Below are 16,240 nucleotides of genomic sequence, written 5' to 3'. Positions count from 1 at the left end.
TTGTACCTGTTATCATCTAAAGACTTGATATGAAATTACTGACAGGTTATTCCACTTGACTGAGACAAAGAATAGTTCTGAATTTCAGAAGCCACCCATATTTTAAGGGGAAAAGATTACTGATGTTGAGGTTTAAGTAGCAGCCATTTGAAAAAAAAATCAATCAATCAAATTCTTTCCTATCACATGAAATCTTGTCATCTCATTTTTAGGTAACTCCTTACCACCAAAGTTCTAGGTTGAGAATCAAGTAAAAGCAGCTAGAGCTAATGATAGATCTGCAAACCCTGCTGGAGACAAAAAGTGATCTCCAGTAGTTCTCCAGTTGGTCTGAATTTCACCCATATTTTTAAATGCTCAAAAGGACCCTGATGAGTGCGCTTTCTGACAATCTGAGTCATGCAGGCTGTGGCCAGACTAATGTGGGGAAAACTAGCTCATCCTGAGATATGTAAATTTTGGTGGAAACTAGTGAGCTGCAAAGCAGGGTTATGTCTTGTTTGGCTACTTTTCTTAACTCCTCCAAATATTATGGAGTTTAAAGCTATTTTCATCCTTCAAAGGATTATTTGGTTGTGTTGTTATTTAATAAGAACTAGAGTACAGCTTTGCAAGTAATATATGTGGAAAATGCTTTGACAGAAAATTGATAAAATAATCTAAATGTAATAGAGAAAATCTAATGTAACAATTCCCCTCTTCTTTTCTCTAAAAAAATAATAATTCTCACAAGCACCATTTAGAAGTTGTGAAGACTTTCTTGCAAACATTTTCTCCAATACCATAATGAGATGGCATCTCTTTTATGGATATAAGTTCTCTGGAGAAATTTTGAGTAGCTTTATTGACACTTTTTATATTAGATGTAAGCAAAACAGCTTCATCACCTACAGAAGAACGATGAGTACAAGGTTTAAACCCAGATTCTGAACACAGCCCGTTAGGCTATCTGTTTAAACAAAAATTTCCCAGTGTTAAGGGAGGGCAAATGAAAATGTCTTCTCTACTTCTTCTGAACAGAAAAAAAAAGGCGAGAAGTAATGTTACTACTATCAGGAAAAAGGTGTTTCTGTCAGATAAGGAACTGAGCAAACATTCCTCACTAAATCTTCCGCATCAGATGCACAGCCTGTGTACTGCTGTTACTAACCCCTTGCTCTGTAATCTCTCTGTATATATGTCTAATTTATCAGTTTCTTGTAGATTGTCAGCAGCCTGCTGCCTCCATACCGCCACACGGCTCACAACTAGCCAGGGGGCCAGATTGCCAGACTGTCAGGTAAACTTAACAAACTCTTTTCTCTTTGCACATAGCTGCATGTATGTCTGCAACTCCCCTTGTTTTCCTTGAACAAAGCCTCTTTGCTATGATTCTTCTCTAACAGCAAACGTACCAACTGGAGGAACAGTGATGGTTTCTGCAGGGTCAATACAAACAAGAACCACAGGATCTGAGCACTTATATCCATGTAAAAACATGGAAAAGAATGCAAAATTGAATCTTGCAGTCCTCATTTGGTCTTTTTATGCAGACAGTTCCTCAATGATGCCAAAACAGTAATGATTTCACTTTTTTTTTTGCTAGATATATTTACTTAAATGGGGGCTTTTGATTATAGAGTTATGCACAGACTTCTCTTTCTGTAAGGTGGTATTTTAAAGGCACTTGTGAGATTTTTAGCAGGCACTTCTCAGCTCTCCCTAACCTGGAAACTCAGTCTCACCGTAGTCAGTTCCTAATCTTGTTAAAAGTAATCTCTTGTGTCCGTGCTCGTAGGTAGTGCAAAGGCCAAATCATGCTTCTGAGGTGGTTGAGTTAATCAAGGCATAATAACCAACCTAAGAAAAAAGAGATGACAGTATCTTTAGCAGTTCACAGTATATTCTGTGCATATAGTCACTTCTGACTATATTCTGCAATTTGAAACAGGTTACGTTATTTTTAGACCTTACCTTGATCTATAGAGAACCAGCTGATCTACAGCCTTGTTATGTATGAAGCTGTTTCCCACAGAGTGCTAAACTCCACATGTGTGGAAGTCTGCCATAACACAGGCTGGGGAAGGGGTGCAGTACTGCTTTCAGGCTGCACATCAGGCACTGCTGTGCGTGTTCTGCCAGGTCACGGGGAGTCCTTCAGTGGCCTTGGAACAGCCTTTTCATCTGTGCTTCTCTGTTGTTCCCCCTCTAAATGGTAACAAACAATTGTTCCTGCAATTTTATATATCCTTCTCAGAAGCGAAGACCTACCTGATCTACCTCTGCCCTATGTTTGTTTGCAAGCGTGGCCTTGTTCTGCAGACAAACCAGCAGAGAAGGGGATGTTCCAAAGGCAAGTCTCAGGGATTTCTGGCTTGTCCCTGAACGCTTCCTCAGTTAGAAAGATCTCATTAGTCACAACCAGAACTGGATGAAGAAACCTTTCTTGGCAGGTTTCCAAACCAAAACCATGGCATACAGGAAGAAATAATATTTAAAAGGTTAAATTTTTTTATTTGTATGATCAACATTTTTAAAAATTCAGATCAGTCATCCTACAAAGAACACACACCTATACACTTAGCTGAACTATTGACCTTCAGATGACTGTCATTTTTTACCACTAGATTGTTACTCTTCCAGTAAGCGAAAACACCCCACTCTTTTTGGTATATTAACACTGATGCCTTGCTTGTCTCAGCCACATAGCTGCATAGCCTCGTAAAGCAGTGAAGCGTAACAACAGATTTAATAAAGTCAGCATGATGTTTGTCGATTACTTCATATAAAGTAATTGAAGTTTGGAGTAAAAAAAAAAAAAAGGTTTTTAAGAACCTTTAAAAAAAAATTTAGACTTACTGGTTCAGATTTTCTAAATCCAGGAGAGGAGGAAGACAGGAGCTTGTAATATCCTTCTTCCTCTTGTGATAGTCCCTCCTGGTGTGGCAGAGCTGCTTTCAATCGTGTGACGATACCATATGAGGAAGATTAAAGCTGTGCCCAGCCCTAAAGTCACACATTTTAAGAGAGAGGTATGCTTGTTTTTAAGTCACTAACATTACTCTCGCAGTGATGTGACATCTCAGTGGCATTTCACGTGGGATCTAGCAATAGCTTGTTAAGACTTGTAATTCACACGGGCGCTTTCCACATCCTGCAGTATGTATAGTCATGTTCAAACTAGTTTTTGTGCCTGACCGTAACACAAATAGATTCAGTCTGAACTTTGGTATCAAACATAGAGAGCTTTTCCTCATCAAGCATCTGTTCTGAATTTTAAATGGGACTTGTGTATCTCTGGGTTTTTCACAGTCGCTATGAAAGTGCACTGGGTCCAGTGTAAAGGTTTTGGTGAACCACACTGGAAAAAAACCTAAGAACAGATTTTCAAGATACATCTAGTCAACGTGTTTAGCTATACATTTGTCTGTCTTTTTGCTTATGTTTGCATACTTCTATTAGAACCTGGTCTGGAGAATCTGGGAGAACTTTCTTTAGAGATTTTCCAAGAAAACTGATGAAGCAATGCATGAAAATCTCACACTGCCTTCTATGCATCACCTCATTTTTTCAGTCCAGGAATGTGGGGCAAACAACCAAATGTAGGACTACACTGAAAGTTACTGGATGATGTTCCTCCCTTTCTAGCATCTGTAAAAATCTGTCTGATATTGGACAAGAACAAAACATTACTGTCAACCAATATTAAAAAGAATGTGTCTGTCTTTGGGCCAAATGCTAGACCCAAATTATCTAAAAAAGAAACAAAACAGAACAAACCCCCCGTAACACTGAAATGAAAGCAATATTAATTATTTTATAAGAAATAATGCGTTTATTTTGTATAAAATATGAAATAAACTAAAAATAACATTAAATGTTAAGGAAATAAGATAAAAATAAGGTAAAATGCATGCAAAATGGTTCAATTCTGAAAATATCACCGGTCTGTTTGTATTTTCCATTGCTGATTTGTTACAATTACAATCTATGCCATATAATACTGCATGCAAATGACATCTTTAAGAAAGAACAGAGTACGTACTAACACCAAGGGGCTTTGCATGATATTTTCCGATTGATCATAGAAATATATGATTAGCATTTTGAGTGCTGTGGTGGGGAGAAGAGCTGCTTAGAAATAGGCAATAAGAGTGAAACAAAAAAATGACAGAGACCTCATTCGTCAACTGAATGGATATATTTCCAAATGATACAAGCCTTTAAAGAGAGGTTTACAATAATGTATTAAAACTAAGTATTTTAAGAGCAGCACATATTCCATGGGCAGAATGTAACAATATTCTTACTTATTCTCAGTTAAAACTCAACAGCTTCAGGTTCTTCCATGGCTTTCTCTTGCTTCATGTCCTTAATATCACCTGCCAGCCTCTACTGCCTGTGACTGTCAATATGCCCGATAGCTCAGCTCCAGGACCTGCTACCACGATCACCTATACTGCCATAAAAAGCACACTGCATGCCATGTGTCACTTGCTGATTCTGCCTGATGAATGATGTAATTTTTGTTCAGACACTGCTACAGTAATCTGCATTACTGAGCTGGATGTACTGTTTTTCTAAAGGGAGAATGGTGTAACAGTAGAGTGTTAGGATAAGATTCAAACCTACTAGGCCTGTAAGTGGTGGGTGTATATGTGTTGCTGCAAAGGTACTTGTACTGATAACCTTGTAATCTTTTTTTCTCTTCCCAATGCCCCTAATATTTATTATTGGTTGAAAAGGGAATGGTGAGACAAAGTTTTATATTTCTTCTGTGCATAGAAATGTGCTTGTATTTGAAAGTGAGAAGTAATACAGAATTACTGTGAAGAGGAAAAAAAAGTAATTCTAAGCCCAGTGCTTCCTAACCTGAGCATATTCTGGAATTGTTTGTGTTACAGTATTTGCAGTCAGGGATGATTTTGTAGTAAAAGTGATGGCAGTACATTAATGAAGCTGCACATATCTGTATAGAGGAGAATCCAATGTGTCTCAAAGAGGTCCTGTTTCAGGCCATTCCTCTACATAATTAGTACTAACTGTGGCCGTTTCCTTACCGGTCCTCTGCCTTGAAGCATGGACATGTGTGTTGTTTATATTTAAAGCTGGGAAGGAACCCCCAAAAGACAAATACATCTCTGCTTATGAGCAAGGAAAATAGTTTCAGTTCCTTTCTGACAATTACAGAAGTCCTCTGTAAAAAAGCAATGGGGCAGCAAGGGAGGAGAGCCAGGCAATCTTTGTAGGCTAACATGACCACCTTGTTGTTCATGTTCCCCAGATGTCACATTAAAGTTTCAATTCACTTTAATTTCTCTGAAAGTCTGGCTTTAAGAAGAGTAGGGCTTCTAGTAAGATTATCTTGAAAACTTAGGAGGTGCTGAAGCCTGGAGCTGGCTCTTCATAAGTTCTGGATTAAATGCAGAGCTTTTGAGTCCATCTTCAGTCACTCCTGACACAGGTTCATTTGAGAGGAGTAGGTAAAGATCTCACTCAGATCCCTCTTTAGGTTCTCTATCTGCATTTATATGTTGCAGAATATGACAGAACAAAAGGATGATTACAGCCGTGGAAAGAAATACTTAGGTTTGAGTCCTTTCAGAGTTTTTGATTAAACAAGTCCTACTACTAAGCTTCAAGAAAATATTTTGGATGAAATGTTTATGCCTAGGTGGGTAATGTTAGACTATATATAAACTGAGGAGTCATAGTCCTAAAAAACAGTAAACACTTTGGGACTGACCTACTCAGACAGCCAAGTGCAAAATGAAGCCAGTGAGGTCCTAAGCTCCTATAACCTGCTCTCACCAGCCATTTTGCAAATCAGGTAACTCATCTTCAGGAACATAAATGTGACACAGAGTTTAACCGAAGACATGCAAGTCCATGATCTTCAAATAAGCCCAGCAATGCAAGGACTCCAGCTCCTGCTGAATCGCAATATTTACGGATTTTTGGCCATAATCTTCTTGGCTCCCCTGATTTGAAAACAGACATTGTCATCACCTTTCTTAATGGTGATGATACACACTTGTTTCTGTCTTCAAGAAAGTGCAATGCCATTCTTTGTTTCCTGAAGTAGATGCTATATGTGGAAATAGACGCTTTCAGTACTGCTGGTATTTCCAATGGCAGATTTTCAAATACCTCTGGCATTTCAAATTGATTCATTTCCAACAATAGACTAATTGCATTCCTTCAGCCAGCACTCAATAGTCTGTACTGTAGAGATAATGTGTAACAGCATGGTTTCTAAAGAAGGAAAATGGAAAAGGCAAATTTTCTTGAAGAAAGGGCTGTGAATGATTGTGATTCATCATACATCATGCTGTTGAGCTTGGAATAACTTAAAGAAGTAAAAATTCTTCCTGGACATTTTTTTTTAATGAATTCCATTTATTTGTATTCCGTTTTGGAATCTTGTTTTGCCATGTGCTTTCCTTGAATGTTTAATGGCTGACACTTAGTTTGACATCAGCTGGATGAGCTGAAGTTCATCCTCACAGGCCAAGGCTGAAGAATGATATGGGACTCAGTTGAGCTGTGTCCGCATTGCCTGCTGCTGTGTAGTGTAGATGGCTGAATTAAGCTGAGCCTGCATATCTGAAGCTTTCTAGCAGGAGCATCCTGGAACTCTGCACCAAGAAGTGGGGTATGTGCCCGTTAGCTGCCCCTTATCTTTGTACTGCCACTGCTAGACTGCTACTCCAACCACACCACGTTTGCTGAAAGCTAGTTCAGATCCCTCTGCAATACATTACAGGGTACGCTCTAAATGCACATGTAGAGGCTTGACAGGTGAATGCTGTCATCAGAACAGTTGTTCGTGAAAAATAGTCAAATAACAACAACAACAAAAAGACAGAATTGAAGAGGATTAAAAAATGTAAAACAAAAACTCTTTGGAAGCGTTGATTACAAAATACATAATGTTTGTTGCCTGATGAGGAAGGTTACACTGTATTTGTTTGAATGTACTAGTTAATAGGTTGCATTCAGTACAAGACCTTGTTTTCATGAAGTGCTGAAACCTGATTTCCAGATTAGCACTTTTCTTCATTTAGAGCAATTAAGCAGTTGTATACATACAATTCTTAATGCTCACATAAAGATGGCACCTGTATATCGCCCTTCAAATTTGTTCTCCCATTTCACAAATGCATTTATTTTTCCAAAGAGCATTTTTCATCATAGCATGCAAACAACAATTGCATACAGAAACTGGCAGGCAGGCCATCAATGGCATTTCATGTGTAAATCCAGGTGCCAACGAGTGTGTGCGCGCTGAGGATTTTATTTATACTGTATATTTGAGGATACAGATTTAAAGATGCAGTTTTATCACCTTTTAGAATTTGTTTCCAGCGTTGTACAATTTACATGCATGTAAAATGTTTGCCATGTATTTTAAATGCTTCTTCTCTTTTCTTTTTAATTTTCAGTCCTAGTGCTCTTCCAGAAGAGCAGCCACATTCCAGCTCTCAATGTGCCCCTCTCAACTGTCTCTCTAAGCCTCCTCCTTATCCCTAATCTTCATATGCAACGTAAGAGAAAATCCAAACAGAGTGGAGTTCATGCAACAAAGATTTGGGTTGTTCCCAACAAGCAGGTAGACAATCCCGCCTTGTTGCTGCATCGACAAGTCTGGATTCATATCCACAGCTCTGGCAACTGAGGGAAGGTTGAGAAGAAGAACACAAAGCACAGAGCCCAACCTATCAAGAAGACTTTTTATGGTTCCTCTGATTGTATTCAAACTTTGCTATCACAACTAAAGTATAGTGAAATTTAATATCTCGACAAAGTTATTCCTCCCAGCTGCTTGGCTTTACCTCTGATACAATGAGAGACTTAAGCCAATATTTAAAAAAAAAAAAAAAGTTACTAAAATCCTACCCTCACAACCTCTAAGTTCGGCCATAGGAACCAGTTCAAACTTCCTTTTGTCATTAAGGGTGTGATATTTATTTCTTACTTTATTTGCACCATGATTTTGTGTTTATAAAATAGTCTTTTTTTTTGTGAGAATTATATTTAATTCATTTTATTTTTTAAAAAACAAGGAGAAATAGCTTAAGCGAAGAATGACTGTGTTAATATTAAAAAGAGGCTTGTTGCATTGGCCAGCATATGGCCAATTCTTTTTGCACAAAAATGCTGGCAATGGGTGGAATTGAAATGTTAACAATGACTGTATATTTTGCTGCTGCACTGATATTGTTTATGCACTTGTTTTTTTAATTCCTATTTCAGTAGCTTCTGGTTTTGTTCTAGCTCTTCACAGAAAGATAATTATTAAGCCTAAGAAGGAGATGAAAGGATGATGTATTGATTTGTTTTCAGTTGTTTGCTTGCATTGTGATTATATTTTTGCATTTCAGACAAGTAGATGAATTGGTGCTGTTTTTTTGGGCTGCTTTCTATTTGGTATCTGAGAAAAAAAAATATAAAACAAGTAAAATGTTGTGTGCTAATTAAAAACATTCTTTCCTCTTGCTCCCATATTCAGGATACTAGCTTGAGGCCTTACCATGAAAGGCTAGTATGAAAGGCCAAGTTGTAGGCACTTCAAGTGAAGTATTTTGTGGTGAAATAACTGCTGCAGGTAGGGTTAATGGTGGATCAAAGTTAGCAGGACTTTACTGTAGTGCATTTTTTCCTTGCCAAAAATCAACAGATACAGAACCTTAGCTAATGTCAGTTTATGACAAATACTCAGGTGATCTACGCTACGCAGACTCTATCGCAACAGTGCACAGTGCTCCTAGTTAAAGATTCTTTCCTGTAAAAGCTGAGTAAATCATTTTGTTTTGTTTATTTGTTTGTTTTTAAATAACAAGTTTCAGAACAAAACCAAGGATAGCAGAATTTATTTTGCACAATACCTGACAGCAAGGCAAGCGGCTGTGTAAGGTGTTCAGCATATGTGGGCTTCCTGATCGGCCATCAGCTAGAAGTCCTCAGTGCTGCCTATTTGTTGGTAACTAGCAGACTCCTTGCTCGGTCAGGTGGCCTTAATTTATTTACGGAAGAAAGGCTTAGATATTTCCACATCTTTATTCCTTCCCTGCAGCATGAGTGTGATCTACAAGAGAGAAACACAGTACAGCCTTAGGTACAGAGCAGCTGGAAAAAAATGCTGCAGATATGGTTGGAATAATTCTTTTATATTCTGCCTGAATCTGAGAAAATGAACTCAGTCTTCTGTTAGTAACAGTGCTTACCAAATGTTATGATACACAAAACATCAGCAGAGGAAAGAATCAGTGACCAATCAGTGTGCCTAACAATCATTATTTCCATGGTACCAGTAATGAAGGTGCTGTAAATAGAAATATTCTGTGTAATCAACTGTGTATGTCATACAGCCTTGGCAAAGCAGCTGAGCTATTGTAACAAAACATTCAGTGTCAAAGGTGGGGAAAATAGGAACAGACTGATATCAAATTCTAATCAGAACAAACAGACAATACTCACCAGTGTTTCTGCTTAGGTTTCCATGCAGTTCACATGGTTCTTCTTGTATACATTTACATAACTATTTAGTATCGTACTTAACTGATGTGTTGTCTTGTCATACAAAAGTCAAGTAAAACTTGTTCAGCTCTATCATAGTTTGACATGGAGATTAGCTGCTATTTTGATTTTTATTAAAAATAAAAAATAAAAATAAAAAATTGTCTGAGGCAAATGTTGCCTTCCAAGAGCACCTCACAATTCCTGACATTGCCAGACTGGTATAGTTACCTTGCAAAACAGTGGCAATGTCTATGTCCAACAAAGACAGCTCTGTATATTGTTAAACAAAAAAAGAATTTGCATTGCACATTGAACAGAGTTACCACAGGCTGTACTTGGAATAGTTTTTCCTATTTTCATATCCAAAGCAAACATTTGCCCTGAATTTTAGTTAAACAGAAATTCAGTGAAATACATTTCCTTTCTATATAGATATGAATTTATGAAAAAATGATATAGTGGAACATTTGTTTAGTAACGTATTTGTTTCCGATTGTAATTTGCAGAGCAACTTTGGGAAACTGCAACGTACTGGTATGTCGATGTGGATCGAGAGTTACAAAACACCATTTAATGGCATAGAAATTGTGGTCCTGTTTTATAGAAACAAGTGGGTTTATTAAATTTTTTATTCTCTTAAGCTTTAAATTCTTCATTTCTAAGTTTTCAATTTGCATTTTTAATATGTAATAAAACAAGTAAATGTTGGAAATTTAAGAGAACTAGAAACAAACCAACTTAAATGTACAAATGGCTGTAGTTATTGCATTGTAAGTTATAAAACTGTGTAGGTCCCCAGGACAACTTTTGTCAGTTAACCAGTACAAAATAAAATACATATCTTGAACTTGAGATGATAAACTCTTCTTTGTTATATAGTGATTGGTAGCATGCAACTTTGTGAGATATTTTGTAGGAAATATTTACATAGACAAAACCAGACACAAAAGGGTTTTTTCGTTTGTTTGTTTCTTTCTTTTTGAGTTGCAAAATATTATACTCTGTCCATTTAAAATTAATTTATGGTGTGGTGTTATCTATGCTGGTTTTTAAAGATTAAGAAGGAAAGGATATATATATTGCCTAATGGTTGAGTATACGCAGAACTGCTGAAATGTGTCCTAAGCAGGAAGGAAGCAATTCAAATCCTGCTCTGACTTTCGTATCTGAAATGTATTTTTTGTTCTCTGTGATGGCCTTGAAATTTCCTTGGTTTTAGAATAGCCTTTTTATTTCTGCAGCATTCTGTTTTGGCTTTTATTTTCCAATGCAGTGTTAAAAAATATTGTTTGTTCAGTCTGATTAAAGTCTGGAAATCCAGTTATAGGAAATGTGTGGAAATAAAAAAAAAGAAAAAAAAAGAAAAAAAGATTGAAATATAAGGGGAACAAAAGATGTAACATATAATAGTAAGGAAAATATATTTTCTATCAGAAGGTTAATAGAAGCTTTTACAGAAAGAGGGAATATTATCATTTCTCATGCTAATCATATGGATGTTTCTGCCTTCTATGTGGAGGCGATAGTGATATTCTTTCTGATTGACAGGTTGGCACCTCTGTGCTTGCTCCATCCACATTTTTCATGGTAAATTAATGTAACCATAGCTATACAGTAGGGCTCATAGAGTGAACTATAACTAATGTAATGCTGCAAATTTTAATGCCAAGATGACCTTCAGTTTACTTTTGATTTTAAAAGATTGGTAACTTGATAACTTGTTTAAGCCATTTACCATATTAAAGTGTTAACCGAAGGATTACGTTACAAAATATAACCTCACTTATGCAACGTGACCTCACCTACAAAAGCTGCTTGTGCTAGTTAGGTTGCAAATACTGAAGTACAGCTGTTTGTAAAATATGGACCAGTCCTCATCAGGCTGGGAACAATGCCCAGGAGCCTGGGCCCTTACTTTGATACCAACCTTATTGCTCAGCGTGCCATGCTAGTGTCAAGATTTGCGCTGCCAGTTCGGCTATAGCTGGATTCATCATCACCATCAGGTATAGATTGCATCAACCCTTCTGAGGGCTGTTTCCTTTCTCTGATGGAAGATGTACATCCACATAGGTTATTGTAAATTTCTCTCTACTTAGGAAATCTATGTTTGAAAATGGCAGACACTGATGTTTTACCTTGGAAGTAATGATAATTGCTATAGTTACCTCTTTAAAAATTCCAGTCATCACTTTTCCTCAGTTTTCCTTTGCTTGCTGTGTGTGCAGTGAGTATGAAAGGGATAAACAGTATTCAGACAATTTTTAACCATTAAGGTTTCTTTTCTTTTCTTTTCTTTTCTTTTCTTTTCTTTTCTTTTCTTTTCTTTTCTTTTCTTTTCTTTTCTTTTCTTTTCTTTTCTTTTCTTTTCTTTTCTTTTCTTCTCTTCTCTTCTCTTCTCTTCTCTTCTCTTCTCTTCTCTTCTCTTCTCTTCTCTTCTCTTCTCTTCTCTTCTCTTCTCTTCTCTTCTCTTCTCTTCTCTTCTCTTCTCTTCTCTTCTCTTCTCTTCTCTTCTCTTCTCTTCTCTTCTCTTCTCTTTTTTCTTTTTTCTTTTCTTTTCTCTTTTCTCTTTTTTCTCTTTTTTCTCTTTTCTCTTTTCTTTTCTTTTCTTTTCTTTTCTTTTCTTTTCTCTTCTTTTCTTTTCTCTTCTTTTCTTTTCTCTTCTTTTCTTTTCTCTTCTTTTCTTGTATAGTTAAACATCCTGTGGAAAGAAACAAAAAAGCAATTGCCTTTTGCCTTCAGGCATAAATACATCTAAATATGCAACATAAAATGCGTGCATGAGATTCTTAACATCATGTAGCTTTTCCATATCCATAATTAAGCTAGAAAATTCTTAATTCTTGTGATCTGCATATTTCTCATGTTAGAAAGGCAAGAGGACTATCACTGACTCTGTATCTTTCATTCTGAGGTGCATGGCTTAAATCCTTATTGGATTTTAATCTGTTTCCTGTGGAGTTCTTGAAAATCCCTTTCATGAAATATAATGGCAATTGAGTGACAAACTGACAAAGGGTAAAGCAAAAATCCTATATTCCATGACTGGAGTCAATGTGCAAGCAGACTCTGGGTAACAGGGCTTTGTTTCAGAAGTGTCTTTCCATGAAGCTCCATATTTGTTTTGACTATCATTATTTGCTGTAAAAGAAACAGTGGAGAAGAGTGTTTGCAAACTAAATTATACAGTTACTTGGTTTCAAGGGTATTTTGGAAATCAATGAAAAAAAGTGATTGATAAAAGTTTTGAGTAGACTGGCTTGCTAGCTGAGTTGTTATTCCATCAGCTGTGAATAAGAAATAAGAGTAATCTAGCTTTTTGGTTTTTTTCCCCCTGTCCGCAGGTATGGCTCTGTGTGCTATACCAGTGGATAGATTAAGTCCATTTTATTAGTTATTGCCCTATTGGTTTTCAGCCCTGTGGTCTGACTGTTAAAGGGTTAATTAACTCGATCCTTTGTAAACAACTTTAAAAAATGAAAACTGATGTTTTGTGACTTTTGTAATCTATTGAATGTTTCCATTTGCATGATGTTCTGTATCTAACTGACCATACAGATTGCTGTGTTCCTTCCAAAAGAGTTTTAACATTGGTGGAGATTGTGACAAACACAAATTTGTATACAGTATGTTTTCTGCTGTGATAACTCAGCTAATCCTATTTGAATTGACATTATGTTGTCCTGCCTTCTTGGGTTAAATGATGAAGTGTTTCTAGATGGTGAAGAATATGAAAGTATATATGTTCATTTGCTAAAGACTGAATAATGGAAACTCTTCTTGTTGCTTCTTTATGCTAAAAGCAAAAGAAAAAAAAAAAAAAAGGAAAAAGGGAAAAAAAGAAAAAAAAAAAGTTAAATAATTCTTGTTTCCAAAAATGCATCATTTGTTTTTAAAATTGAAGTAACTCCCATGTTAACTCTTTCCTGTCCTTGTAGACAATCCCAGATTAATGCCTTGTGAGGGATTCATAAAGTCTGTGCTTGTAACATGTGTAATATGATCATGCAGTCAAATGGTTGGGAAAAACACTCTAGTGCCGAAGAAAATAATTAAAAGAAGCCAATATACTGATTCTTACATCTTTATGTTCAAATTGAAATTACAGTGTAATGCATAACTGTTCCAGTGAATAAACTGGCCATTTTTGTTCATTTAATTCCATGCTGTCGGGTCTGCTTGTATTTCTGTCAGTTTGCAGTGTGTTGTCATGGCTTGTGCTTTTACATTTATTTATCTCTTAAAGATCCATAATTGTAAGTTTAAAAAGTATCAGAATAAAAGAAAAAGATATTGAAATGGGAAATCAAAATTATAGGCAAGGGGAATCAGAATGAAAGCAAAGGTTTTTCTTCTATTTTCTGAGATTGAAGGAAATATTACATTAAAGACTGATTCCCCAGATAAAGTTACCAATAGATCTGAGCACTCTGAAATGCTCCAACATCTGTATAAGGTCTCAGTACAAGAATGGTTTGTCAGATATAAATCTCCACCCTCAGGAGATATGTAAGCAAAGTAAGGGCTGAAGTCAGCATAAAATTGGGCTGGGCATGCCATGTGCAGTACAGCATATCACGGCTGATTGTAAAGTCAGAAAGACCTTTTTCCCTTGTGGCAGTGCCTCACTGACAGCAAGGGGGTCAAAAGCCCTCCCTCGGCAGCCAGTCCTGCAGTGCTCCAGGTGCGTGGCCGTGGCAGGCAGGTGGCCGCTGCAGCTCCCTAGGTCCCCAAGGGGCAGCAGGTGGGCAGCTTTTAGAAACAGACCAGGAAAAGGCCTGGAGGAAGGATCGTGCCTCCAAGCCTGCTTGGCCTCTGTAATGCTGGACTTGATGGGAACTACGGGTGGGCTTTGTTTTTGGCTGGCCGGTGAGGTGCTTTGGGTAGTAACAGGATTTGTGCATAGTGACAGCACGAGAGCTGCTACTTGCCTGAATCCTTCCCACTTCTCTCTTTCCTTCCTTTTTCTCCTCAAGCAGGGGGAAGTCTCTCAGCCCACCACCTTGGCTGTGGTCCTTGCAGAAAGTACCTTTGGCAAAGGCGTCGCGTGATCATCTTAGCAAAAGTGTGACTGCTCAGGATACAGTTTTCTTCTGCCAGGTGTTCCTCCCCTTCAATATTAGAAAAAATATATATATATATTTTTTTGAGCAATGTTGAAACCCAGATTTCAGGAGACCACTAATAAGAACAGAACTACTAATAATGAAGAGAGACAGGTTGAAGGGCCTGACATCCCTGTCTTCTAGTAGCCTGTGAATAACACAGAAGAGAAGGTTTTATATATAGAATGAAATACGGGGGGAAATGGAGCTAAAATAGATAATTATAATTATTTGTATCTTGGGAAAAAATGTTTGGAATAAAGCCAGATCTCATCTATTTGTGTAGGCTAAAGGCCCAGTCACAAGTGCTTTCCTCTCAGTGGAAGGTCTGAGTGATTGCCTGATGGTAAAAAGAAAGCCCTAACTTTGCACAAAAATAAGGCTCAATACTACAGCTGACAACTCAGCAGAAGCTTAAGAATCCAGTAAAAAATTATTGACCTTTGCAAGAATGATTCCTTCTTTACTGAAACAGTAAATTAGAAAACATACATTTCACTCATTATTGTTTATAAATTCTTTTATATCATATTGGAGGTATCTAGCTTCAGAAATAAGGTTTGATAACCAGTTTTAGAGAAAAATAAAAATAATTTTAAAATTATTGGTATAATCATACATGATTGAAAAAATAGTATTTGTGCTAAAGCTCCATGTAAGGGTGGAAGCTTCATCTCCCATAAGTGACTTATAAGGAAATCTTGGAAAAGAATAAAGAGAGAGTTGTGGCCATTTAAATGAATTCATAGGACTCCTTACTTAAGAGAGAGCTGTCTTATTTTTAAGTTGTGTTCAATGTCATATTGGTTAAAGTATTAAAATTGAGGCTATTTAATGAGATTAGGAATATAAGATGGAAAGCCATGTGAGTACAGAGCTTCCTTTGAAGATCAAATTTTGAATGCAGAGAGTGCAGGCCCTATATTTTGTTTCACCTTACAGAAGTGGTTAAAGGCATATGGCAACTGGAGAAAAAGAGCTACTGTGTTTACAGTACCCATCTCCTATCTACCTACACAAGAATAAAATGCTTTGCTGTAGAAATAGGAAACCTCTGTTAGAGACACACAACCTCTGTAAGCTCAAATGGTTCAATGCTGATCCATCCAAGTAAGGCGTCTTCCTACAGCAGTGCAGTTTGTTAGTGCTCTGAGGTGAAGAGACAGCTCTCCTTCATGGCCTTACAGATACTGCCAGCAGACCTTAGAACAGGAAAGATACTGTAGAAGTGTGATGGGTTTTGACCCAGGTCATTCAAAGTCAGGTGGGAAACTTGATTTGGTCTGAGCGAATGGACCCGGCATTCAGCTTGTTCCATAGAAATGTGATCTAAAGAGATCCCCAGGTCGGGGCAGGGCTCCACTGGAGTTGAAAGGACTCCATCTGGATGTTGGGTATTTACGAGTTTGGAGCAGATTAGAGGACTGTGGGCACAACATGGAGTGTCTTGTGCTTTTGTAACCAGCTTGTGGCTCAAATTGAACTGTGTGAAAGTTAAAATTATTATATAATGTTATATAAATGTACTGCCTACAAATACCAGCAATTTCAAAGTCCTAAGTTGGTGAAAAAGAAAATGCCTCTGTAAATCCACCACTGCATTCAAAGGTTCCTGTTATCTAAGCCAAATGCAA

At 37.1% G+C, this 16,240-nt stretch overlaps 1 protein-coding gene across 24 annotated transcripts in view; it reads left to right on the top strand.

The window, feature by feature from the left end:
• BICD1 (BICD cargo adaptor 1) overlaps window positions 1-13,665 on the top strand; it is a 180,482-nt gene extending 166,817 nt beyond the window's left edge. For 4 of the 24 annotated variants that reach the window (XM_080553301.1, XM_080553294.1, XM_080553303.1 and 1 more), the window contains one exon: window positions 7,425-13,665. In XM_080553301.1, coding sequence (XP_080409427.1) covers window positions 7,425-7,657 — 233 coding nt within the window. In that variant the 3' untranslated portion in view covers window positions 7,658-13,665. Of the gene's footprint in view, window positions 1-1,193; window positions 1,280-4,299; window positions 4,619-7,424 lie in introns of those variants that run through there. The other 20 variants (XM_080553289.1, XM_080553293.1, XM_080553295.1 and 17 more) reach the window with 11 other exon arrangements.
• The last annotated feature ends 2,575 nt before the right edge of the window (window positions 13,666-16,240 follow it).

Source organism: Anser brachyrhynchus, assembly GCF_964034855.1.
Source record: "Anser brachyrhynchus genome assembly, chromosome: 1".
NCBI classification, from domain to species: domain Eukaryota; kingdom Metazoa; phylum Chordata; class Aves; order Anseriformes; family Anatidae; genus Anser; species Anser brachyrhynchus.
Note: the sequence above shows the minus strand (reverse complement) of the source record. Positions and strands in the feature narration are given on the sequence as shown.